Source organism: Protopterus annectens, chromosome 5.part1 (assembly GCF_019279795.1).
Source record: "Protopterus annectens isolate FY-2018-M chromosome 5.part1, PAN1.0, whole genome shotgun sequence".
NCBI classification, from domain to species: domain Eukaryota; kingdom Metazoa; phylum Chordata; order Ceratodontiformes; family Protopteridae; genus Protopterus; species Protopterus annectens.
The window spans coordinates 344,635,388-344,660,253 of record NC_056736.1 but is presented as its reverse complement, the minus strand read 5'-3'; the positions used below and the strand labels follow the sequence as shown (position 1 = coordinate 344,660,253).

General features: G+C 40.6%; 1 protein-coding gene and 1 non-coding gene across 2 annotated transcripts in view; one reads left to right on the top strand and one right to left on the bottom strand.

Moving 5' to 3' along the window:
- Positions 1-24,866, top strand: part of INPPL1 (inositol polyphosphate phosphatase like 1) — a 1,746,155-nt gene that overhangs the window by 706,010 nt on the left and 1,015,279 nt on the right. Inside the window, exon 10 of the mRNA XM_044073026.1 lies at positions 2,239-2,345. Coding sequence (XP_043928961.1) covers positions 2,239-2,345 — 107 coding nt within the window. The remainder of the gene's footprint in view (positions 1-2,238; positions 2,346-24,866) is intronic.
- On the bottom strand, positions 23,450-23,521 carry TRNAQ-CUG. The gene has a single exon. It is a non-coding gene; the product is annotated as a tRNA-Gln (tRNA).

Here is a 24,866-nt window from a genome sequence, read left to right as displayed (position 1 = left end):
TGTATAAGGCAGAGAAATATGGAAATCAAGAAAAGGTGCAAATGGAAATGTTTATGGAAGAATTGAATATGCCAAGGCTAGAGGGGAGAGGATGATGACTTACTAACTGTTAGGATAGGAGGGGATGAGATAATCTACAGGATAGTCCCCAGGATTAGATTGTATTCTTGTGGAAGTTTGGAAGCTAGGAGGAAAAAAAACGAAGATCTAGAAGGTTTTGTGTAATAGTATTTATGAGGAGGAAAAGTACCAACATCCTAGAAGAAAGCAGTAGTAGCTGCACTACATAAAGAGGATAAAGATCCATCAGACCCAGCTTCATACAGGCCCATTTCAATACTAAATCGTGATTATAAAGTGTTTGTCTATAATGGCTTAAGGAATGGCAAAAGTGATGCCAAAATGTATAGATATGGATCAATGTGGCTTTGTGGCAGGGAGGCAAACATTTGACAACATAAACAGAAAAGTGATGATCCAGAGGGAAGCAGAATCTAAGAAAATACCACTGTTGCTTGTGGGTCTTGATGCAAAGAAAACATTTGGTGAGTAAGCTGCGATTTTTTTATGAGCAGAGCAATGGAACCATTTGCATTCCCCTGATAAAATTATAAGGTTGATTAGGAGGATATATGAAGGATCGGAGATGAAAATTAAAGTGGGTGGAGTCCCCCGTGATGATCTCTCCTTGAGCAGAGTAACCAGGCAGGGGTGTCCTCTCTCCCCTTTGTTATTTGTATTATATTTAGAACCATTGGCAACGTAAATAAGGGACTCATAAATTCAAAGATATAATTGGTATGGTACTCAAGAAGAGCTGGCTGTATTTGCAGAGGACATTGTTTAATACTGACAAAACCAGACAGAGATGTTACACTGTTGTGGAACATATTGAGACAGTTTCAAACCTTTTCAGGATACAAAGTTAATAAAACAAAAACAACCATAAATTATGTACCCATATAAGAACTGGTTCAGCAGTATCCATATTTATGGGGATACGATAAAATTAAGTATTTAGGAGTATGGATTTAGAAATTATACTGGTGTGGCAGCTAAGGCCAGCACTTGTAGAATTTTTAGTAGAATCCAGAACAGAAGTTGCCATTAAGAAAGAGGAGTTTAGGAAGGACTGGGAAGAGAGATTAGATAAGCAATTCACAAAGAAACAATGGGGAGTTATATGTATGCCTCCTAAATATGCAACAAAGTCTAAATTTTGGATCTTTGCCTAGAAGTGCTTACGTAGGTGTTTTTATACCCCAGGAAGACTTCAAAGAATTTTTCCTCAGGTAGACAGCAAATGTTGAAGGTGTAATGGGCAGAAACAGGTAACTGGGAACATATTTTCTGGGAGTGTAATGAGTTGGTAGACCTCAAAGATTCCCTACAGACTGTTCTTTTGGAGATTCTGAGTGAGCAAGTTGGATTGACTAGAGAAATAATTTTTTTGAGCTATGATATAAACCTGGAATTGCCTAGACATAGTAAGGCCTTGCTGTGTCTAATTATGATGGCTGCCAAAAAAGCAATTACTAGAAGATGGAAATCAAAGTCTAAACCAACTTCATTAGAAGCAATGCAGATAATAACAGAGTTAAAACAACTGTAAATGAGATCTTTAGAAAAGAGCAAGACAAATTCCATAGGAAAAAAATGGGAACTGTGGAATCAATACATGCAGAAGGAGGTATGAGGTTTAATAAAGGTAGGATTTGAATGAGCTATGTAATGGCTGACTAACAATGACTAGATATGTTAAAAGTGATGTATAATGATTGCAGCTACAGTTGTGTCGCACGGTTTGGAATGTATAATATTTGCAACTGAGATTGTGTCTTTCTGGTTTATTGTCATTTATGTAAGTGTGACATGGCCTATGTCATACGTGATAATTTAATAAAGATGTTTCTTTAAAAAAAAAAAAAAAAAAAAAAAAGACACCTCCATCTTTAGCCCCTGTCTGTACTGATGTTGGTCGAAATGTGTGGAAGGCACTGTAACCTTCCATTGCTGAAGTACTTTCTGTGGCTTTAAAGCAAGTTTTGTTGGTTGTATATTGCTAATATTTTTCAAATTATAGTATCTGTTAGTGTTTTTTTAACTGACAAGTGACTGTGGCAAGTTTTATAAGTGAGAATAACATGTGTTTTGCTAGGCTACTTGTGGTAATGTCCTACTTTTGACTTAGGGAACTGTACAGTTTTAACACAAAACCCTTATTTTTCTTTATTTCAGTTCGTCAGCTGATCAAGTCCCAGAGGGTGCAGAATAAGCTTGGCATTGTCTTTGAAAAGGAAAAAGATAAAGTGCAGCGTAAGGATTTCATCTTTGAAAATGCCAGGGTGAGTAATTGGGAATGCTTTTTTGGGCTTGGGCTGAGTTTGAATACTTTGCTAAATCAAATCATTGAAAAATGACACGTCATTAATGCTAGGTAGATGACTTCATTCTCTCTCTCCCCATACATGCATTTTCTGTTTGCCTTCCATAGATCTAAGTTGTGGTTGAATATGGACTGGAATGAACTTTGTTTTATGTGGATAAGGGAGTCTGTTTTATGGCTGTAGTATTCTCTGCAGGATATACCTCTCTCTCCAAACTGTTCTGTTTATGTTGCAGAAGAGGTTTAGATCCTTAGACTGAGTATTTTTGATGCTATGTGACTTGCAGATGTGCAGTAAGTTCTTCAGTAATGAGTCAGAGGATGCCTTGTATGTCAGACACAGGTCACCTGTTAGCAGTCTCTACAATACCAAGTATAGTGTCTGGACTTTGAGTCAGTCAGTGTAGGACATGTTGTTTAGGCATTGTATCCTTTTGGTAAAGTATATCTGTGGATGTTCCAGTTGTTGCATGTGTCTGGACAGATACATTCCAAAGGGGGAATTATATTCAATGAGTGGTGTAATGAGGACTGAGTAAAGGGGGACAAGGACATCCCTAGGTCTAGACACAATCCCTTTGTTTATAAACTGTGCAATATAGAAGGGATTTCTTACAACAATAATTACATGATGGTCAAAAGTTATGTCACTGTCTGTATAGGTCCACAAATCCCAAACAACTGGGTCAGCTCTTAGGAGTGTGATGCTAGTATGTTAGTTCCCTGGATGTAGATGACTTCTCAAAAGATGCAGTGATGCATTTTTGGCATTTAGTTGCAGTCCATGGCTAAGTTATGTGGGGATTCAATGACTGCTCCTTACTTGCAGTCTTCTGCAAACTTAGTTAGAGCCCTTTTGTATTGGCTTTTATTTATCAATTGATTGGTATTTGTTTACTGGGAAAGTGCCCTTTTTCAGCAGAGGCGTGGAGAGAAAAGCTTCAAGGTATCATACTTAATGCAATCAATATTTACAATAACACATTTTATAATGCAGTTTCAGTGAATACATAGCATAATAGCTACTATAATAAAATTTGTATTGATTTTCACAAAAATTAAGTTCACAAACCTTTACAGATAGAGGAATGCTGTATAAGATAGATGGGAATGCTGTATAAGATAGATGGGAATAATTAAGAACTACACTAGAGTGATATATTAAAGGACATAAGCAAGTTGGGTGTTAACAGAGAAGTAGTAATGGAATAGTAATTTGGTTGTGCTAATTAGAAGTAAGTGTAGTAGTTTAAGTAGTACAATAAAATAGGTATTAGAAGGGGATAAGCAGGTTAAGAGATTTAGTGCTTTAAAGGAAGGTATAAAAAAAGGTAGTTAAGGGTGTTATGCCAGGAAGTAGAGATGAAATCTTTTAGCAGTGGTTTGAAAATATGAAGGTGTGTGATGGACCTGATTGATGTAGGAATTTTATTCTAAGTTCTATCTGTACTATTAGGAAAGAGATTGACCGCAACAACCGTTTGTGGTTTGTACATATTAATCAGTTTATTATTTTACCAAAGAGGATGATTTGGAAGATAGTATTGGAGTAGGGGTCTAATTGCTAGGCAGACAGATGGGGTGTGGATGATTTTACGTGTTAATGTAGGCTGAGTCTAAGATAGGTATTGAGGAAGCTTGAGACAGTTATGTATTTTCACTGCTAAACAGTGGTGTGTCCCATTGTTGCAAGCAAATCTGACAATTTTGTTATAGTATTCTTCAAGTGTAGAACTAAGTGAGGCTTGTTAGTTGGTCATGATAAAGGGCTCCATATAGGAGAGGAGGTAAGTGGTAGCTAGTGTTATCTAGGCAAAGTCTGTAAGTAATTTATTTACTCTGTAGGGTGTCTAGTTTTTTGTTGCATTTTCTTGATGCTGCTGTGGATTTGTAAGTTGAATTTAGGATTGTCATCAGTTGTCATGCCAAGTAGTTTTGTATGTGGGGTAACTTCAACCATGCTACTATTTAAGGAAGAAACTTATAAAGTTGAAACTGGATTTTGGAAAAAAGAGAAATAATTTAGTTTTTGGGGGATTTAGTAGCAAGAAAAGCGGATGCCAAACTGGAGAGATCCCCGCACAGAACCCTGGGGTACTACACTGTTGATTGGTCTGTTTATGGAGGTAACTTGCTATTGTTTGACTATCAATATCCTATCTGTGAGGCAGTTGACAGCCTAGCAGGTGACACAGGTGTTAATTCCCAGATTATTTAGCTTTTCTGCTATGCCTGAGTGTGGAATTGTGTCAAAAGCTTTGGTCAGGATGAGGTATGTGGTATGTACCATTTTGCCTTCATCCATTGCTTTGGTGAACTTTAAAAAAAAAATCCACCAGGTTGAGTAAACATGACTTGCCTTTGACAAATCCAAACAGAGATGGGTCCAGTGTCTGGAGCTTCCCCATCTCCTGAGTGATTAATTCCATGATAAGTCTTTCCATGCCTGTGCATAAAAAGCTGGTCAGAGTTATGGGACTTAATTGTCTGGGTCTGTCGAAGGTCCTCCCTTATGAAGTGGAATGACTGTAACCTGTACTCTATTAGTTTGGTACAAAATATGTATGGCGGCTGATATTGAGCAGTGTTGTTAGGGGTGTGGCTAAATCATGCTTCATGCTGTGTGGAATGCATTTGGAGATGTCAGGACCCATTGATGCAGTATTTTTGGACTTTGTCTTGTGTGATAGCTGGAGGTGAGCCAGTTTTAGGTATATCTCGAGGGATGTTACGTATATTGCACATGCTGCCCCTTACACATTGCTTCTTTGGCATTCTTTGACTTGTTTGATTGACTCCCCTTCCCCATGGTCTCCTCCTTATGGTGCTCACCAGTGGAGTCCACTTTGCTATACATAGGCAAGCTGGCTTCAACCATTCACTCCCATTTACATGCTGGTACCTTCAGGACCTGGTTGTGAACCAGTCACATGTATCGCAGTCTAGGAAAAAATGTGTCACTTGTGCTGGCAAGGTAATTAAGCTGCTGAGTAGACCTCTAAACTGCTCCTATTTTGGTGGAATCTTCCTATTTTCAGGCCTGTTTTACCCCTGAACATGATTCTATTTTGGAGGTATGTCCCTTGTTTTCAGAGTTGATTTACCCTGTTATGCAATTTTCTGACTCCTCCTTATCACACATGATTTTGGAACTATCTAGCATACAGAAAACAACACTATATTGGTATTAGTGGTACCAATAATTCAAAGAAAGGGGATAAACATCTTGCATTTCCCTTCTTCAGAAGCAAAAATAAATTACCTTGTGTTGTAGAATTTTGAAATACAATCTGTTAAAGTCTACAGATTTTACACAGTCTCTTTTATAATGTGCTTAAATTTTTATATAATTTTTATAGGTTCATAGGTTGGTACAAGGCTGTCAGCCCTAGGGCCTATATAAGCCTAGCATAACAATTCCCTGGCTATGTCTTCCCACAGTATTTACTTCCCTGGACCCCTGTCTAGCAGGGCGACTGACATGATCCCCAGGGTGAATTTCCTATCTCCCATTCAATCATCAAGTTTCCTTTTGAAGAGGGCCAAAGAGACGCTCTGCTTGACATGTATGGGCAGTCTATTCCAGAGTCTGGTGAGTCTCTAGGTCAGGGACCTATCCCTCCAGCATGTTTTTTTCATTGTAATGACAATGTTAAGATCCCTGGAGCATGCGTCTCTGAGGGATTGGGATTTCTTTAAGTGTAGCATGTCCAACAGCTCTGGGTTTGACATGGCCTTGTATGTTAAGCAGAGATCGCCTCTGAGTAGACTATTTGCGACAGAGTATAGGTGGAGTTTTTTTAGATGGTCAGCATAGGGCATCTGCTTTAGGCCTGTGATTCTTTTAGTGAGGTATTTCTGCGGCCTTTCCAGTTGTTGCAGATTTCTTGAGAGGTACATACCAAATGGGGCATTGTATTCTATAATGGGTATAATGAGGGATGAGTACAGTGGGACAATGACCTCCTTTTTTCTGGATGAAAAACCCTTAGTGAGGAGGTGTGCCACTTAGAAGGATTTCCTGACTGTTGTAGTGATGTGGTTATCGAAGGTGAGACCACTGTCCACCTGCGTCCCTAAGTCTCTTATCACACTTTCGGTGTTTAGTGTACTGCCACCTATGTGGTAATTCACGGGTGCATGTTTGTTCCCAAAGGGGATAACTATACATTTCTTGGGATTGAGCTTGAGCCCATGACTCTGGCACCAAGCATCTGTTTCTGTAAGGCCCTTTTGTAGAATATCCACATAATTTGGGGATTCAGTAATGGCTCCCAGCTTGCACTCATCTGCGAACTTTATTAGCCAGAGTCCCTTAGTGTTGGCCTGTACTTCAAAGAAGTAAATGCCAAACAAGAGTGGTCCCAGGACTGAACCCTGAGGTACTCCACTTGTCACTTGTCTGGAGCTGGATTTGGAGTTGGCTACTTTTACAGTGTGGTTTCTGTCAGTTAGCCAGTTGGCAACCCATCGAGTGACGTAGGGATTTAGGGTCTATATCAGAACATCAAAGTATTAAAACTTCGAATGTTCTGATATCGAACACTATTCAGCGAACGCTAAGAATAGCAAAGCTGCAGAACAGTGAATTCTTTCCTCGGGAAAAAATTCAGTTGGCCGTTTCTGTGGCTTCACTATTCTTAGTGCTGTGGTGGAAAGTTACGGGTTGGGTTCAGGTAAGTGTGCGATTGTTTGTACGTTAGGGGTGGGTTAAGTGAGTTAGGGTCAGGGCGCAGGTTAGGCGTCTGTGTGATAGTGACGGACCTTAGGGGTAGGGTTTGGGTTAAGGTAAGTGAGTAGATAGTAGTGTATATTTAGTTTAGTGTAGAGTTAGATGTAGGAATTTAAGTGTATGTGTGTGGTTGCTGTTTGTTTGATGTGTGTGTGTGTGTGTGTGTGTGTGTGTGTGTGTGTGTGTGTGTGTGTGTGTGTGTGTGTGTGTGTTTCGGAGCAGCAAATTTTTTCCATGGGAAATAAATTTGCTGTTCTGAATGTTCGATATTTTTATGTTTAGATGTTTTGGGGCCGATGAAATAGCGTTCGCTATTTTCATCTTTCAGTAACGTGATATAAACGTGGGATTTATGCCCAGCTTAGTAGGTTTATCTAAGATTCCATAGTGGGGGATGGTGTCGAAGGCCTTGGCGAGGTCCAGATAGGCTCTGTGGACCACCTTACCCTTGTCCACGGCTCTGGAGACTGATTCAAAGAAGTCAGTCACGTTCAGGAGACAAGATTGGCCCTTCACGAACCCACACTGTGTGGGGTCCAGTGTTTGAAGGCTGTAATTGTCTTTGTTTATAAGTTCCATGATAATACGTTCCATGGCCTTGCAGATAGTACAGTGGGACAATGACCTCAGACTGATGGGGCGGTAGTTCCCGGGATCCAAGGTGGATCCCCCCCTTGTGGAGTGGGATAACTGTAGCTGTGCGCCACTCAGTGGGCACAAATCCTGAGGTGAGGCTATGATTAAACACTCAGGTGAAGTGCCAGTTCATTTTGTATTTCATGTAGTACACAGCCTGGGATGTCGTCTGGTCCCATGGATGCTGAAGTCTTAGCTTTGGAGAGTGCGTTTTTTATCTGTGTGGCTGTTATTACCAGAATTTTTCAATCTTTCATTATTGAGATGGGCCCTTTAGGGGGTGAGAGGGGGTGAAGTTTGCACTGAATCGATCTGCCAGGATATCGGCAATATCCTTGGGATCCGTATATTTAATGCTGTTCTGTTGTAGCTCAGAGCAGATCTGAGCATTGCCATTTAGATTCTTCACATAGCTGTAGAATGCCTTGTGGTTGTCTTTGGAATCTTTGGCAATTTTATTTTCTTAACTAGCTTTGGAGTATTTTATGAGGGATCTCAGCTTCTTACTGAGGCTGGTAAGGGAGTTTTTTGCATCCTGGGATTTTCCTTTTTTCTGCAACAGTTCCTTCCTTTTGTTGTAATGTTTGTTTATGGCAAGGAGCCACCAGATTGGCTTCCTTTTTTTTGGAGGAGAGCGTCTTGGTTCTATTAGGGATGGCACGATTCATGCACGAGTGGATGTGCTAGTACAGTGCCTTAGTGTAGGATTCAGCAGTCGAACTTTCAGTTCCCATCTGCATGGGTGTCATGAAGTTTGTCACTTCTGACTTGAGTAGCATGAAGTTGGCTTTGGAGAAGTTTTTTACGGAGGTTTCCTTACTGGGGGCGTGGTGGTGGGATGTGGATGTCAAGGGTGATTAGCTTATGGTCAGACCTGACCAATGAGGGGGTGATCATAGGTGTGGAGCATCAATTTCCCTTGTTGGTATTGACCAGGTCTAGGATATTGGAGCCCCTGGTGGGACTAAGGATTAGTTGATCCAGGATGTTGGAATTTATGAATTCCAAGAACCGTTGGGCAAAGGTGTTGGTACACAAGTAGTTTTCCCAGTTAATGGAAGGGTAGTTGAAGTCACCCAGTATTAGGTTGTTTGGTTGTATCTTAATATTTTCCAGTATGTTTAGAAAGGTGTAGTGAGAATCGTGGGGCATGGTGGGGGATCTGTAGCAAGCTACAATTTGGATTGCAGTCTTACCTAGTGTTAGTTGCACCTGGAGAATTTCAGACGCATTGTGTTGGGCAACTAGCCTGGTGTTGTGAATATCCTCTGTGAATATGGACACTCCTCCACCTTTATTGTTTCGGTCCTGGTTTAGTGGCCGAAAAGTGTGTTAAGAGTTGTAACCTGGTATTGCAGGGGTGCTCTCTGGAGCCTTGAACCAGGTCTCAGTTACTGCACAGATATCAATGTTCTTCATTTTTAGGAGTGCCTCAAGAGAGTGCATTTTGAGATTTAGACTACTAGCATTGAGTAGCATTGCCTTCAGATTTTGCATGCTTGTACCTGTTACGGTGGTGGTTTTGTCCTTTGAACCTTGCCTAAAAAAGGCACTATAAGGGTGGCAAGAGCTTTAGCCAGTAACCTGAATCCCAGGGGTGACAGGTGCAGACCATCTCTGGCAAAGCATCGTGGTTTATCGATCATGTCTTCCCAGGCAGACAGATACTGTATCCCCTTTGAATGACACCAGAAGCTTAGCCAGATGTTGAAGTCAATCATTTTGTCCTTATACTGTGGTATCATTCTGGTCGAAGGCAGGATGCTACTCAGGGCTAGGGTCATACCTGCTTGGGCCACATGATCAGAGAGCTCTTCCATGTCTTTTTTCACGTAGTCTAGGGAGGTACGTCTCAAGTCATTCACTCCAACATGGGCAATGAGAGTCATATTTGTACTTGTTGTGGAGTGACTTGAGTGCATGCGTTATGTGGTGGATCCTGGCACCCGACAGGCAGCTGACTGTAATTTTCTCTTTGTTCAGCCTGGTGACTGGGACATCAGTGTGCCTGACTATAGAGTCACCTATGACTAAAGTGCTGGGTGGCACACTGGTGTTGTGAGCTATGTGACACTTTGGTACTTTGGTTGTGATTGGTGTTTGTTTGCGTTTCAGCTTCAGAGGTCCTTGTTGCTTGGGCAGGTTGCTGTTAAGGGCCTCCACATATGTGGGTTTAGTGTTGCTGGTCTGGGTTTAGAAGGGCTATGTGTTGCTTGAGGTGTAGTGCAGGTGTTAACCTTCTCCTCTTGACTGTCTAGCACAATCTTGGGTGTAGAGAGCTTTGCTTCCAGTTTGATATAATTTTTGTCATCTTCTGATTTTTAAACATGTTTCTGAAAAATATCCCACATTCCTACTGGAAACCGGAATAGTTATGTGCTATTTTTATTCATATTTTATGCTAATTAGATGTTTTTTTTTTACATTATGCATCTACTTTTCAGGGGCCTTAGTTCCTATTTTGTGTGTCTGCATGTTGAGAGGTATGCTGCAAAGTAGTAATGTTTCAATCACAATGTTTGTAGAATGGAGTGCAGCGGTTCACAAACACATTCCAAGCACTTTACCAGTTTTCTTTATTAACGATTTGGTACCTCAGCCTTTCGCCTATAAAGGATCATCAATGATCCTTTGAAGGCGAAAGGCCGAGGTACCAGATCGTTAATAAAGAAAACTGGTAAAGTGCTTGGAATGTGTTTGTGAATTGTTGCTTTTCGAGTGTTTGTGGATATATGGAGTGCAGCAGTGTTTATATTAATACAGTGGTACCTCCTTAATAGAATCTACCAGTATTATGCTGGTGATTTAATTGTGTGATACAGGACACTTTCCTTCCTTCTGGAGTTTACCAAGGCTAAATTATGGCCTCATTCTGCTCTGCCTTTTCTTTAATGCTCTAACATAGGAACTGCCTTCACTAAATGAAAAAAATCTCTGCTTCTTAATTCAGATACTGCATCTAAAGACTGTAGTTTAAGCTGCAAAGTGACTTCACTAAACTCTGGCAGTGATTCTTCCTAAATAAGCTGACAGTAAACCGTAACACATCTATGTCATGATTGCACAATGCGAAAGCTGTCTAATGCCAGTTAAATACCTCTCAAAGACTCTCTTAATAGATAAACATTTCAGTTGCCTGTAAGATCTAGCAGGTGAGGATGGAGGTGAATGGCTGCTGCTAGCTTGCTCATGCCGGGGAAGGTGAAATTGCCGTGCCACTTTGGTAACAAGTAAGGTGGAGCAGTAAGCATTTTATCCATGATGTATGGATCTAGGGAACATAGGTTGCCATGATGCATATTTAGAAGACAATGGGATTCTCTAAAGATGTGCACTCTCCTTAGAAGACATTATTTAGCAAAGCTTAATGAGCCTTTGAAGAGGAGGGGTGCAAATCCTGTGGGTAATAGGGTAAGCTATCTCTCAGGTCCAGCAAGCTGGCTTGCTCCTTACCACCAGACTCTACTTATGGGGTATAGATAGGCCAATAAGGCCTCCCAGGTGTGAGCAAATGGGGGTATAATATTCTCACCTAGCCCAGTAATGCCTGACATCTACCATATTTTAGGTGGAGCAAGATGGCTTGCCACCTACCACCCAACTCTTGCTTCTGGAGGAAGAGATGGGCCAATAGTGCATCCCAGGCGGGAATGAATGTGGTGATCTGCTCTCACTTAGCCTGGTAATACTCGGCCTTGCTACACTGAAAACAAATGGGTTGGTTGGGTATAGGCAGAGTAGCCACCATGGAAGGCCCTGTGAGGAAACCAAAAAAAAAAAAAACAAATCCTGTTTGTCATTCTATGTGTTTGTCATTCTGTGTAAAAAAAAAAAAAAGAAATAACTGAGTCTGCTTCTTGATCCCACACTTTCTTTTTATTGCCTTGTAGGTGTCACAAATGAGCTACTACTACTGCAAGTATTATTGAGCTACAAAATCTGACTTAAGCCAGAACCCTGAAATGATCTTCCAAAAAACATACTTAAATATGCCTCAGCACTCTTCAGTCCTATGCAGTTATACTCTGGTATAAAAATTATTATTAAAATCTACAGATTTATATTTCTAACTGATCCCAGCATTACTTAATGTCAGGAAAATTTCATTGGTTATTTATAACAGGTGGGTCATCCCTTCTACTTGCCTTGGTTATATTTGGAATGCTTGATCTTTATCACTGCCTATCTTTATGCTTCAGGCTGTGAGGGCACCTGTTTACACCCTTGGGAGTAACATTAACAATTCATTTCACTGAGCAAGCCCCATTTTATTTCATCCATTGATGAAAGTACAATTGTGTAAATAAAACTTACCATAACAGCAGATATTTGTGTGATCACTGCTGCAGTAGCCTTAGCTATATGGGTTATATCCTGAGAAGTATATAAAAGCCGGCCAGCTTCCAAAACTTCAGGGCACCTTCCACATGGCCAGACTGTCAGGCAGCTCAAGCTGAGCTTTCCTGCCAGTAGAGAGAGGGAGGCTGTGCCCTGAAAGGATGATGCTAGAAACAACATAAAATAAATGTCCACATCCTGGCATAAAAAAAACACCAAAAAAACAACGGGAATGGAGAGGAGGGAGCAGCTATTGCAGCTTTGTGCTTATTCAGATATCTACTGTTATGGTATGTTTTACTTGCACAACTGTACTATGTTCATCAGTGATCATTGCTGCAGTAGCCTTAGCTATATGGATAGATTACCTTAACTACATTTGGAAGGTGGAAGAAGAGTCCAGGAGCCCCTAGAGAATGGTCCTAGCAAAGCTTGATATGGACCCAGACAAGGAATCAAGTCTTATACTGCTTTTTACAAGTATATACACAGGACCAAGTTGCAGCTTCTAGAATACTTAGAGAATTTAAACCTTTCCAGGAAGTCTTAGGTGAGGCCAAGGCCCTGATAGTTTGCCTTGACCCTGCCTGAAATAGTTTTGTTATGGTGAGTGTAACAGAAGGTAATACCTTTAGACAACCATTTTGGAAATGATCCTTTTTGACACAGGTTGTCCCTCCTTGTTAACTTAACAAAAATCAGCAATTGATCCGAAGATCTACTAGATTTAGTTCTGTCAAGATAGTCCTTGAGTTGTCTATGTCCAAGGTATAGAGTATCCTTTCTCTTAATTTAAGTTCAGGAAAGAAAATGAGGAGATGGACAGTTTGCCTAAAAGTAAACTGATAACCACTTTGGGTATAAAGAAGAATAAGTTCTCAAAGAAATCTTGTCCCTATGGAAAATGAGAGAGGTTTGACTCACCATAAGAGCTTGCAACTCTGAAACCCTTCTTGCAGAAGTCAGAATAATCAGTGAAACTGTATTCTAGGTTAATAAAATCAGGTCAGGCAGATTTCCTGGTTCAAATGGAGCAAGTGTTAGCTTCTATAACACAGAAGTATGATCCTAAAGAGGGGCCACCAATTTTCTTGGAGGCCTCTTATGCAGAACCCCTTTCAAGAACATTTTTGACCTGACACTGCATTGAAAGAGGAGGAACCATGGGCAGACAATGCTGATATGGCCAACCAACTGAACTTCGATATGGGAATAAGAAAGGCCAAGGGAGAGTAACTCCCAGAAATACTGTAGAACCAAAGAACAACTAGCTCTGAATGAGTGCAGGTTATGTTGTTGATACCAACTAGAAAACCTTTTTCATTTGCTAGTATATAATTTTCTACTAGAAGGCTTTCTTGTCGCCATTAGTATCAGCTGCACGTCCTCAGAAAAATTAAAACTCCTGTCATACAGGCAGTCAGTTGAAGCTGGATGTATAAAACACCCCTGTTTTTGTGAGTAGATCTAGTCTTTGAGGAAGCTTGTGGTAATTGCCCCTGTCCATTTCCAAAAGAGGGGAGAACAACGGCTGCTTAGGCCATAAAGGAGTAGTCACCACATTGATCTTGGGGGATTCCTACAGAATCTTCAAAGTATTGTGGATATTAGTGGATACGGTTTGTTAGCATACAGGATCCTTCATGTCTAAGGAAGAGAAAAGAAATGGCATCGGTCTTCCAGGCCTTCTTCCATGGAGTCCTGGAACAGAATCTTGCCAGTTTGTTCAGAGAAAAGGCAAAGAGGTCTAGTGAGGAACTCCCCACAGATGGATCTAATCTTGGAAGAACCCCTGATCTGATTTCCATTCATGAGGGTCTGGCGTGATTCTGCTCAGCTTGTCTGCCACTCAGTTTTGCTTTAACTGAATGTTGGATGCCTGTAAAGTGAGATTGTGCTGTGAAGATATCTCCAAACTAGCATGGCTAGTCTGCAAAGGGATTAGAATCTGGTTCCCCCTTGCTTGTTGATGTACCACATGACTGTGAAATTGTACATGACTGTGGAATTGTCTGTAACCTCTTGAAGAAGAAAGAGTTTAGTGCCTTGATCAGGGCAAGCAACTCCTTGACATTTATGTGCTTGCATACGTCCTTGGTGTTGCACATCTCCTGTACTTTTATCCCTCATGAAACTGCTCCCCAGTTAAAGTCCAATGTGTCTATGGTGACTGCATTGGAGTAGGGAAAGAAGGGGAGTCTTGGATTTAAGGATATCTGTTGTCTCCACCAAAAGTTCTGACAAACTGCAGCACTGGGATTTGAAAAGATAAAGGGTGTTGATGATGGGACCAGAGAGATTTCATATACCAGTGTATCTTTCTCACGTGGAGTCCTGACAGGTATTTTGTGAGAATCGTAGATGCCACGAGACCCAAAATCCTGAAGTATTCCCTCGTAGTGACCGAAATCTGAGTGGAAACCCTAGAAATAGATCTAGATATAGACTGTTTTTTTTTTCTTGTGGAATTGGTGTGTAGTTGATATCCTAGAAACACAATCCTGTTTGTAGGAGTTAAGAAAAACTTGAATATTCTCTCGGAATCACAGCTTGTGTAAGAGATACCTCACCCAAGAGAGAGAGAGAGATTTCTGACAATGTCATACTTTGCAAAGATGAACATTTCATCTAAATATGGAAAAATGTGGATACCCTGTAGCCTGTAGTGAGCTAAAACCGGTGCTAGACACTTTTTGAATACCCTTAGTGCAGTGGATAGTCCATATGGTAAGGCAGAGAACTGATAATGTGATCCAGATACACAAAACCTTAAGAAACGTCTGATGTCTGGATGAATAGGGATGTGATGATAACCATCTTTTAAATCTGTTGTTACCAGGAAACTTGAAAGAGAAAGAAGAGGTTGTGAAGTGACCTAATTTTCTCTATGGACCTCTTCCGTCACACTTTTTGATCTCCTCTGCAGGGTCCAAAAGTGGCATATGGTCAAACACTAAATCTCTGTCCAAAGGAGAATTTAAAATCTCATTTTTAACATCATCCAGGAGGTTCTGAGAATGCACCATGCAAACCTCCTTAAAACAGTACCAGTGGCCATAGCCCTGACAGAAGTTTCAACAGTCATACACACACTGTAAACAATGATTAGTGACCTGTGCAGTAGAATATTATTTAAATCAGTTTTCCTCTGAAGAAACTGTAGATAAAACATTCTTCATCCTCTCACAATTTGTCAGAACAAACTTTAACTATGAGCCTGACAATTCAAAATTCTGAAAATTAAGACAATAAGAGTATAGATAAACCAACAAAAACCAAAGGAAATGGACTTACTTGACGAAAGTATGATGCATAAAAAACAGTTAAAGTGTTTATGCATCGTGGCTTTTCTTATTTCAATGGTTTTATGCATCGTGGATTTTCTTAATAAACCCTAGCTGAGTACTATTCAAGTTGGACACTCGTTTTTGGTGGGTTGTGCCATCATACTTTGATCAAGCAAGTCCGTTTCCTTTGGTTAAAATTCTGAAAATTAAAGTTGGAGAAGTAGATACTTTTCCCCATACCTATAAATAATTTTCCTATCCTTATCAGAAAGGGTAGGATTGACATTAACTTAGTGTTTAGCAGTAGTGGGACCAATTAAAGCTATAACTGCTGGGCCAGGTTTTGGAATAGAGTAAAAATTTAAAAGACTGGGGAACTTTATACATACTATCTGCCTTTTTAGTGTCAGCTGACTGACTATCAGGAAAATTGCAGTCAGTAACACACACACATTCTCTAAAGCAGATGGAACAGGAGGAATGGGTGTAGGTTCTGGAAAAACATTCTGTAACAACTCAGTATTTTCGGAGGGGCTGAGAAATCTCTGTGTTCTGTCCCTGATATTCTAGGAATAATCTTAAACTTAAACCCTACCACCTTAGCAGTAGACAAACTATCTGCCAAATTCCTACAAATAGCCACCAAAGCCATTTCCTACCCAGTCTCTATAATCATTAACAGATCAGTTTCAGAAAAAAAGGTGCCACTTCTCTGGAAAAATCTCCTACATTATACCAATTCACAAAGGGGTGAACTCCACTGACCTAACAAACCACCCTATAGCCATGCTTTCCCCACTGGCTAAAATAATGGAAAAATGTGTCCACGCCCAGGTCCTAACACATCTCCTCTCCAACAGTCTTCTTGCTGAAACTCAACACGGATTCCACCCCAACCATAGCACTACCACTGCACTCATCCATTTTAGTAACCTAGTAAGTATGCAACGCAACAATGACCAACTAGTGTCTGCAGTTTTCCTTCACTTAACAAAGGCGTTTGATACAGTTTCCCATAAAAAAATAGTAACATCACTCTCAGAATTAAAACTAACTACCCCCACTCTATTATGGTTTCAGGACTATCTCTCCCAATGCCACCTAAGTACCATGTTCAATCATAGCCTCACCTCAGGCTTTGTGCCCATTGAATGGTGCACCATGATGGTTATCCCACTCCACAAGGGGGGGGGGCCACAACAGACCCCGGGAACTACCACCCCATTAGCCTGACGAGCCTGGTCTGCAAGGCCATGGAACGTATCATCATGGAACTTATAAATAGGTTCATAAGTTGGTATTAGGCTATCAGCCCTAGGGCCTATACAAGCCTAGCCATAACAATTCCTTGGCTATTTCTTCCCAAACTATTTACTTCCCTGGACCCCTGTCTACCAGGGTGACTGACGTGATCCCTGGGGTGAATTTCCTTTCTCCCATTCAATCGTCAAGGTTCCTTTTGAAGAGGGCCAAAGAGGCACTCTGATTGACATGTATGGGCAGTCTATTCCAGAGTCGGGGAAGTCTCTGGGTCAGGAACCTATCCCTCCAGCTTGTTTTGTTTATTGTGATGACAAGGTTTAGATCCCTGGAGCATGTGGCTCTGAGGGATTGGGATTTCTTTGTGTAGCATGTCCAACAGCTCTGGGTTTGACATGACCTTGTATGTTAAGCAGAGATCGCCTCTGAGTAGATGATATGTGACAGAGTATAGCTGGAGTTTTTTAAGGTGGTCAGCGTAGGGCATCTGCTTTAGGCCTGTGATTTTTTAGTGAGGTATTTCTGCGTCCTTTCCAGTTGTTGCAGATGTCTTGAGAGGTACATACCAAATGGGGCGTTGTATTCTATAATGGGTCTAATGAGGGATGAGTACAGTGGGACAATGGCCTCCTTTTTTCTGGATGAAAAGCCCTTAGTGATGAGGTGTGTCACATAGAAGGATTACCTGGCTGTTGTGGCGATGTGGTTATCGAAGGTGAGACCACTGTCCACCTGTGTCCCTAAGTCTCTTATCACACTTTCGGTGTTTAGTGTACTGCAAACTATGTGGTAATTCATGGGTACATGTTTTTTCCCAAAGGGGCTAAACAAAGACATTGGAGATCTCCAAACTCTGGACTCCACACAGTTCGGGTTTGCAAAAGGCAGATCGTGTCTCCTAAACCTGATAGACTTCTTTGAAGCAGTCACCAAAGCCATAGATGAGGGTAAGGTGGATCACACAGCCTATCTAGATCTCGCCAAGGCATTCACCGCCATCCCCCACTCTGGAATTATAGATAAATTCACTAAACTAGGTATAAATCCCTATGTCACAAGATGGGTTGCCAACTGACTTACTGGCAGAACCCACACTGTGAAAGTAGCAGACTCCAAATTAGACTTCAGACCAGTGACAAGTGGAGTACCACAGAGTTCAGTCCTGGGTCCTCTCCTGTTTGGTATCTACTTCTCTGAAGTACAGGCTAACACAGAAGGTTTTTGGCTAACTAAATTTGCAGATGACTGCAAACTAGGAGCCATAGTCAAAACTCCTAACGATGTGGACATCCTACAAACGAGCCTCACTGAGACAGATGCCTGGTGTCAAAGCCATGGTCTCAAGCTCAATGCCAAAAAGTGCATTGTCATCCCCTTTGGTAAAAACTCTGCACCAATGAACTACCACATAGGCGATAGCCTACTTAACACTGAAAGTGTGATAAGAGACCTTAGGACACAGGTGGACAGTAGTCTCTCTTTTGATAATCACATTGTCGCAGTGGTCAGGAAATCCTTCTATGTGGCACACCTCATCACAAAAGGTTTCTCATCCAGAAAAAAATAGGTCATTGTTCCCCGCTACTCATCAGTCATTAGACCCATTATAGAGTACAATGCCCCTTTTGGTATGTACCTCACAAGACATCTACAACAACTGGAAAGGCCACAGAAGTACCTCACATAGAGGATTACCGGTCTCAAACAGATGCCCTACGCAGACTGTCTCAAAAAATTCCAGCTTTACTCCGTCGCATATCGCCTACTCGGAGGCTATCTCTGCCTAACATACAAAGTTATGTCAAACCCAGAGCTGTTGGACATGCTCCACTTAAAGAAATCCCAATCCCTCCGAGCTACACGCTCTAGCGACCTGAACCTTGTCACCACAATAAACAGAACATGCTGGAGGGATATATTCCTGTCCCAGAGACTTCCCATACTCTAGAACAGACTACCTATCTATGTCAAACAGAGCTCCTCATTAGCACTCTTCAAGGAAAAATCTTGATTAGATGGGTAATAAGAAATTCCCCCCGGGGATCACTTCTGTGGTTCTGCTTGACAGGGGCACATGAAAATAATTTTCTTGGGTGGGAAAGCCAGGGTACCTTTTTGGCCAGGCTTGTATAGGCCCTAGGGCCAATAGCCTAGTACCTACCTATGAACAAGCTGTTCAGTGGAAAAACTCCCTTCCCCCCTACTTCCTGTAAAACTAGGAGTACCCCAAGGATCAATCCTAGGACCCCTACTTTTCACTATATTTACAAATAATCTTCACAAACCTGGTTCAATACGCTGATGACTTCACCTTAATCTGCTCTGCTCCCACCCTCCAACAACTTCAGATCAAGAACCGAGAAGCCTTTACATCCATCAAAACCTGGCTAACAAACTCCCAGCTAATACTAAATCCTAAAAAGACACAAATTATGCTCTTTCATCCTTCCAAAGCAGTGGCATCTACTCCCCCATTCTCTAGTTCTGCATTAGATAATATCCCTATCTCCACCGTCACGCAAACCAAATTACTAGTGCTCATTAGTGACAATAATATGAAATTTGACAAACACATAGCTCATACAATAACCAAAATCAACAAAACACTAGGTACTTTTTACAGATGCAAAACTTCCTATCCAGCAACAGTAAAGTTACCCTAGCTCGTACCCATCTTCTCCCTACCTTACTGTATGCTTCTCCTGTCCTAATTAATCTAAACAAGAGCGATTTAAACTAGCTGGCAATATGCTACAACAAAATAGCAAAGTTTGCCACAAACTCCTCCTACCACACTCACCACTGTCAGGCCCTAAAACAGCTTTCCTGGGTTGAACTCCCTAACACCTTAGCTCTAAATCAACAACTTCTAGCTCACCAAATACTGTACCAACCTGACAAAACTCCAGCCTTACAAGACCTGATCATGCTCTACTCCAATAACCGAGATCTTAGATCTACTAACAAAGCACTAATCGCAATCTCCAAAAGCCATTACAGCTCTGGTGACTTCCTGTATTCTAGCAACATTGCCAAGACTTGGAACTCCCTACTACTACAACTCAGGGTGCACCTTAATAAAACCATCTTCAAAAAATAGCTCATTTCCCACCTAAACAACTCGTGAACATGCAGCTGCCTAGCACCTGGGTGACATATTCTAGCTCCTTTCCCCTACCCACTATCCAACCTCCTCTTTAAAACTCCCACAGATGCACGGTATATTACCACACGTTACTTGTAACTGCCTAGCACCTGGTGACATATTCTAACTCCTTTCCCTACCCACTATCCAACCTCTTTAAAACTCCCACAGATGCACTATATATTATCACACATTACTTGTAACTGCCTAGCACCTGGCTGACATTCTAACTCCTTTCCCCTACCCACTATCCAACCTCTTTAAAACTCCCACAGATGCACTATATATTATTCCACATTACTTGTAACTGCCAAGCACCTGGCTGACATATTTTAACTCCTTTCCCCTACCCACTGTCCAACCTCTTTAAAACCCCCACAGATGCACTATATATTATTACACATTACTTACCAACTCACTGCCACCTACTTCCCACTGCCCCATCTATACCCACTAACTCTCCCCTTGACTAAGCTGAAAAGCTTTCCCTTAAAATGTCAATGCACCTCTGTGTGTATTCTCCTCCTTTTTTAGTTTTTCCTTTCTTGTCTTATCTTCAGTACATCTTCAAGATCTCTACTAAACATACTGTATGAACAACAATCAAATGTTACTACCTGTTATACTTTTAATTGCATGTCTAATCACTATGCTTATGGAAATATTTTATGCAATCATATGTTATTGTCTGCTATATTTTTATAACTGAATGTGTAAATATCTTATGTATAGTATGTTAGCAGTTGTTCTGGAGCTTTTCACCCCAGGCCTCCACTGAAAACGGGCAGCTGTGTCCAGTCGGACCTCCCCGGTAAACAAATGTAAAGTAAAAATAATCTCCGAGAAAGATACTCCACCACAGGGAGAATCAGAAACTAGGTTCTCCTCTAAGTCTGAATCAGAAATCTCAGGAACAAAATGTATCTGTTCCTGCATATGCATGTTGAGATTCAGAATCTTTTCAGGAGAAGAGGAATCCCTCTTTATTTTACCAGAAACTGCTTTACAAGAAGGATCAATAATCTGAATTAAAACTTGAGCCAGAACCAGTAAACTACTCCTATCCAAAGAAAATTGAGGAGGGGTAGAAATGTACTTGGTTTTCTGTTTTTTTTTTTTTGGACAGGAAAAGTGAGGCCAGCCGTGTTTTTAATGGCAGCAACAGCTTCCCCAAGGATGGGCACAACATTTTGACACAACAAGGAAAACATCTTTGTTCCCTCTCCAAGGCCTACCAAGAGTTGATCTCCTTTGCTCAGTGAAGGGACCCCAACAGCTGCAGAGTATGTGGCTAACCCCCAGTCCATAGTGGCTGTAGGTGCTACACTGGAGGGATCAGAGGTAAAAGATGAGTAGTCTGAGGTATAACAAATGCCACAGTGGAGTCACCCACCTGCAAATGGGGCAGATTACCAACCTGCTTGGAGGTAAAAGTTGTTTGCTTATTCTTCTTTTTGTTTTGTTTTTGTGGCTGGAAGAAAGATCACACTTGATAGTCTGTTCCATGTTCAAACCAGAAATGGTGCCCCTTTTCCAGGGAAGATGAGCAACAATTGCTGGTAAACACTACCAGCATTCAAAAGTTACTTTTTTTTGGTGGAAAAGCACAGTACAAAGCACTTTAAAATGCTATGATAGCCCCACAAAAATAAAATAAACCTAATTAGTATGATTTATCCACAGAAACAATGTTTTCAGTTACTTTAAAACACTTTTCAAGTGTACTCCATTTAAAAGTAAAGTTAAAGCCTCAAGACAGTCCATCAAAACACAGCAGTCCTTACTTTGTTTCCTGAAGAGGAAAGTAATAAAGCATCAACAAAATTAAGAAAATGGAAGTTCCCCCAAAAGGAACTTATCTGCCCAGCCAGTGAAAGCACAACCACGACCGTCTTTCCTCAAAAGCCTCAAAGGAGCGTATTGTTCAACAGCAGTAATGCTCTGGAGGGCTTCGCATCCAGACTTGTCTGTTACTCAGCTCAGCTCCAGCTGCCTGACAATTTGGGCACATGGAAAGTGCCCTGAAGCTTTGGAAGCTGGCTGGCTGTTATATTCTTGGCAGGATATAACCCATATTGCCAAAGCTACTGCAGCAGTGATGAGTTTGATGAACATGGGATATTCTCTAAAATTTGGGCTAGCCTGTTGGAATCTTGCCAGAGATCAGCAATCGGAGAACCCTTCATGCATTACAGAATAAGCTAAGAGAACATGTTTTCAGTGAAGCTGAGTGCAAATGCTTCTGAGATAGTGGTCAAGACATAGTCAAGTAATACAGATGTCTTTTTCATCTCTATTTATATGTATATAGATATGTATGTATGTATATATATATATATATATATATATATATAAAAGCAGATATATGTACTTCAGTAGCAAATCATAAAGACCTTATAAATGTAAATATATGCATATTATTCTTTAATGTATTAACTGTATAGACATTTTCATAATGGGTGAATTAGAACAGAATCAGCAGACATCTGGATTTACTGTAATTAATGTTTATAAGGTTATTCAGTTATTATAGTGCAGAATAAGCATAACAGCTAGTAGCCAAGATAACACACTTCAGGCTAGGTTAACATACCCTGAGTGTGTAAGTATAGCAAATTTGTCGTTATACTTGCTGTATGTATAGGTATGTATGCCCTGTTTGCATGTCTGTTGCCCGCTGTACTGCTTTTGTACAATTGCATCTGTTTTAATATCACTTTGTCCAACTATTTGAAACTTCAGCGTTGTCGCGTTCGATTCTCAGCTAGAGCGTCTTCTGTGTGGAGGCATGTGTGAATGGGCGTGCCTTCGTTGAAGGTTGTGCGTCAGAGCTGGTAACTCGGCACGTAAAAATCCACTACCAAACATTAGCGGACCGGAGTTCCGCTGTGGCGACCCCTAACCGGGATAAGCCGAAAGACACAACAACAACTTCTTTAGAAAATAATTTGAAAATAAATTGTTACTTTGTTGCTGTTTTCTGGAGTTGTGGCTGAAAAATGGTCTCTGAACCAGCCTGATCACCTCATAAACAAATGAAAGTAAAACAAATGCCTACCTGCAGGCATTTCATTGTGTCATACATTGCACTGGCTCAAGGATTAGCTTTATCAAGTGATACAACTGATACCACATGTAAGTAAGAATAAGAGAAACTGGATCAGAATTTCCCAAGATGGCTAAACCCTGATCAGCTTAACTTCAGCTCTCTCAGTGTGAAAACAGAAACTGAAACAAAGGCCAGTGATATTGTCAGCTTGAGTGAAAATCCATTACTGGCTAAAAAGTACACTACCTAGATGCCTGCAAAGAAGAAACCAAGAGACCCTAAAAGAAACTCAACTAGAAAAGGTGAGGAGAAACCACTGACTGGGAAGAATCCTGCAGCTGAAGCTGCAGCTTTGATGCAAGACATGGCTTCCAGTAATCTAAAAAAAAAAAAAAAAAAAAAAGTCAAATGTGCTCAGAGTTGATTAAAACGCATGAAACACTGTATATCAACTCAAATAACAAAAGGCTGGAAAAAATGGAAGAAGCTTTAAATTCAGGTGACCTAATAAAACTGCAAAGTTCAGAGTTCAAAATGAGGAAAATTCTGGCTAAATTACAGTATAGTATACTAGCCCACTAGGCCAACTAAGTTTATTAAAACATAAGCCCTTGATAGGTTCCACTGAGATTTGAACTCAGATCACTGGATTCAGAGCCCAGAATGCTGACCATTACACCATGGAACCAAGTTAAGTATGAGACTGCTCTAGAAGAGATGTTTCAAAATTTGGTAGAATTAGAGGACTGAGCATGTAGGGAAAGTCTGAGATATTCTGCTATACCAGAGAAAGTGGAATGAACAAGACTGTATTAATTTTTATGAAGGCACAAATAAGCAACTAGACTGAAAGTCCATAGCCGGAGCTGTTAATTGAAAGGACAACATTGTATGTATGCTCCAAATCTGGTCACAAGAAAACAGCCAAGACCTACCAGCAGAAAGAGTTTATTTATTTTTATTTTATTTTACATTTGTTGACCGGGATAGTCCAACTGGATGCATGTCAATTTTCAGGGGAGGCCCAGGGAGAAAAGCTCCAAGGGTAAGCAGATACAGCATTACATAATACCAGCATTACATAATACAAACAGACTATTTACAGAGATTACATAAGTAAGCAAGTTAAACAAGTTCCACAGGTTACAGTTAATCCTGAGCGCAAGTCAGGATTAAATTAAATTACAGTAAACTGGTTAACAGATTTTTACACATTCTAGAGAGAGTTAGCCAGGCTTGATACATTGACATAGCCAGTTAAGTAACAAATGTTGTTTGAGTCTAGTTTTAAATTGACCTAAGATGGAAAGTAAGGGGGAAAGTAAGATCCAGCTGTCTTGATCCTGATAAAATTGTGGTCAAAGGGCAAGGTATTAAAAGTTGGAGATGATAGAGTGTTTGTGGAAAATGATTATTCACTATACACGAGGCAGAAGAGAAATAAATTTATTTCAGTAATCGGGAATGTTGAGAGGCAGGTTTGAGATTCAAGCTGCTGTATCCAGCTATCTTCAGAATATATTTTCCTGGAGGATCCAAGTCATTTTTTGATGCAGAACAGTTTAAAGAGGAAATGCAAAAGTTTGTCCGAAGAAAAATAAGCCATGAAGTAGAGGGGAACTCTGCTTCTCATTCTTCTGGTAATAACGCACATGTAGAGACTTTACCAGTGAAACCTTTTTCCATTGCTCCAAAAGAAAATGCTTGAGAGAGAGAGAAAAGGACAGGAATTTACCAGATGAATAGGAAGTACTGTGGAATTGAACCGGAATCTGGAGTTGGGAGATGGAGATAAACAGGAAGAAGACCAGCAACATGGAAATTAATCAATAAATGTGAGACTGCAAAGCATCAATCGCATTTGTGAAATATTTATAAGAATAAAAAATAAAATACATTTTATCTGAGTTTGTCAAAATTGGAACTAAAAATCATTTGTCTCACTTCATACGTTCTTAGGAGGTTACTAGGCTAACACCTTAAGAGCCATTACAAGCCTAGCCAATATAACCCAGTTTTACCCAATATATGGC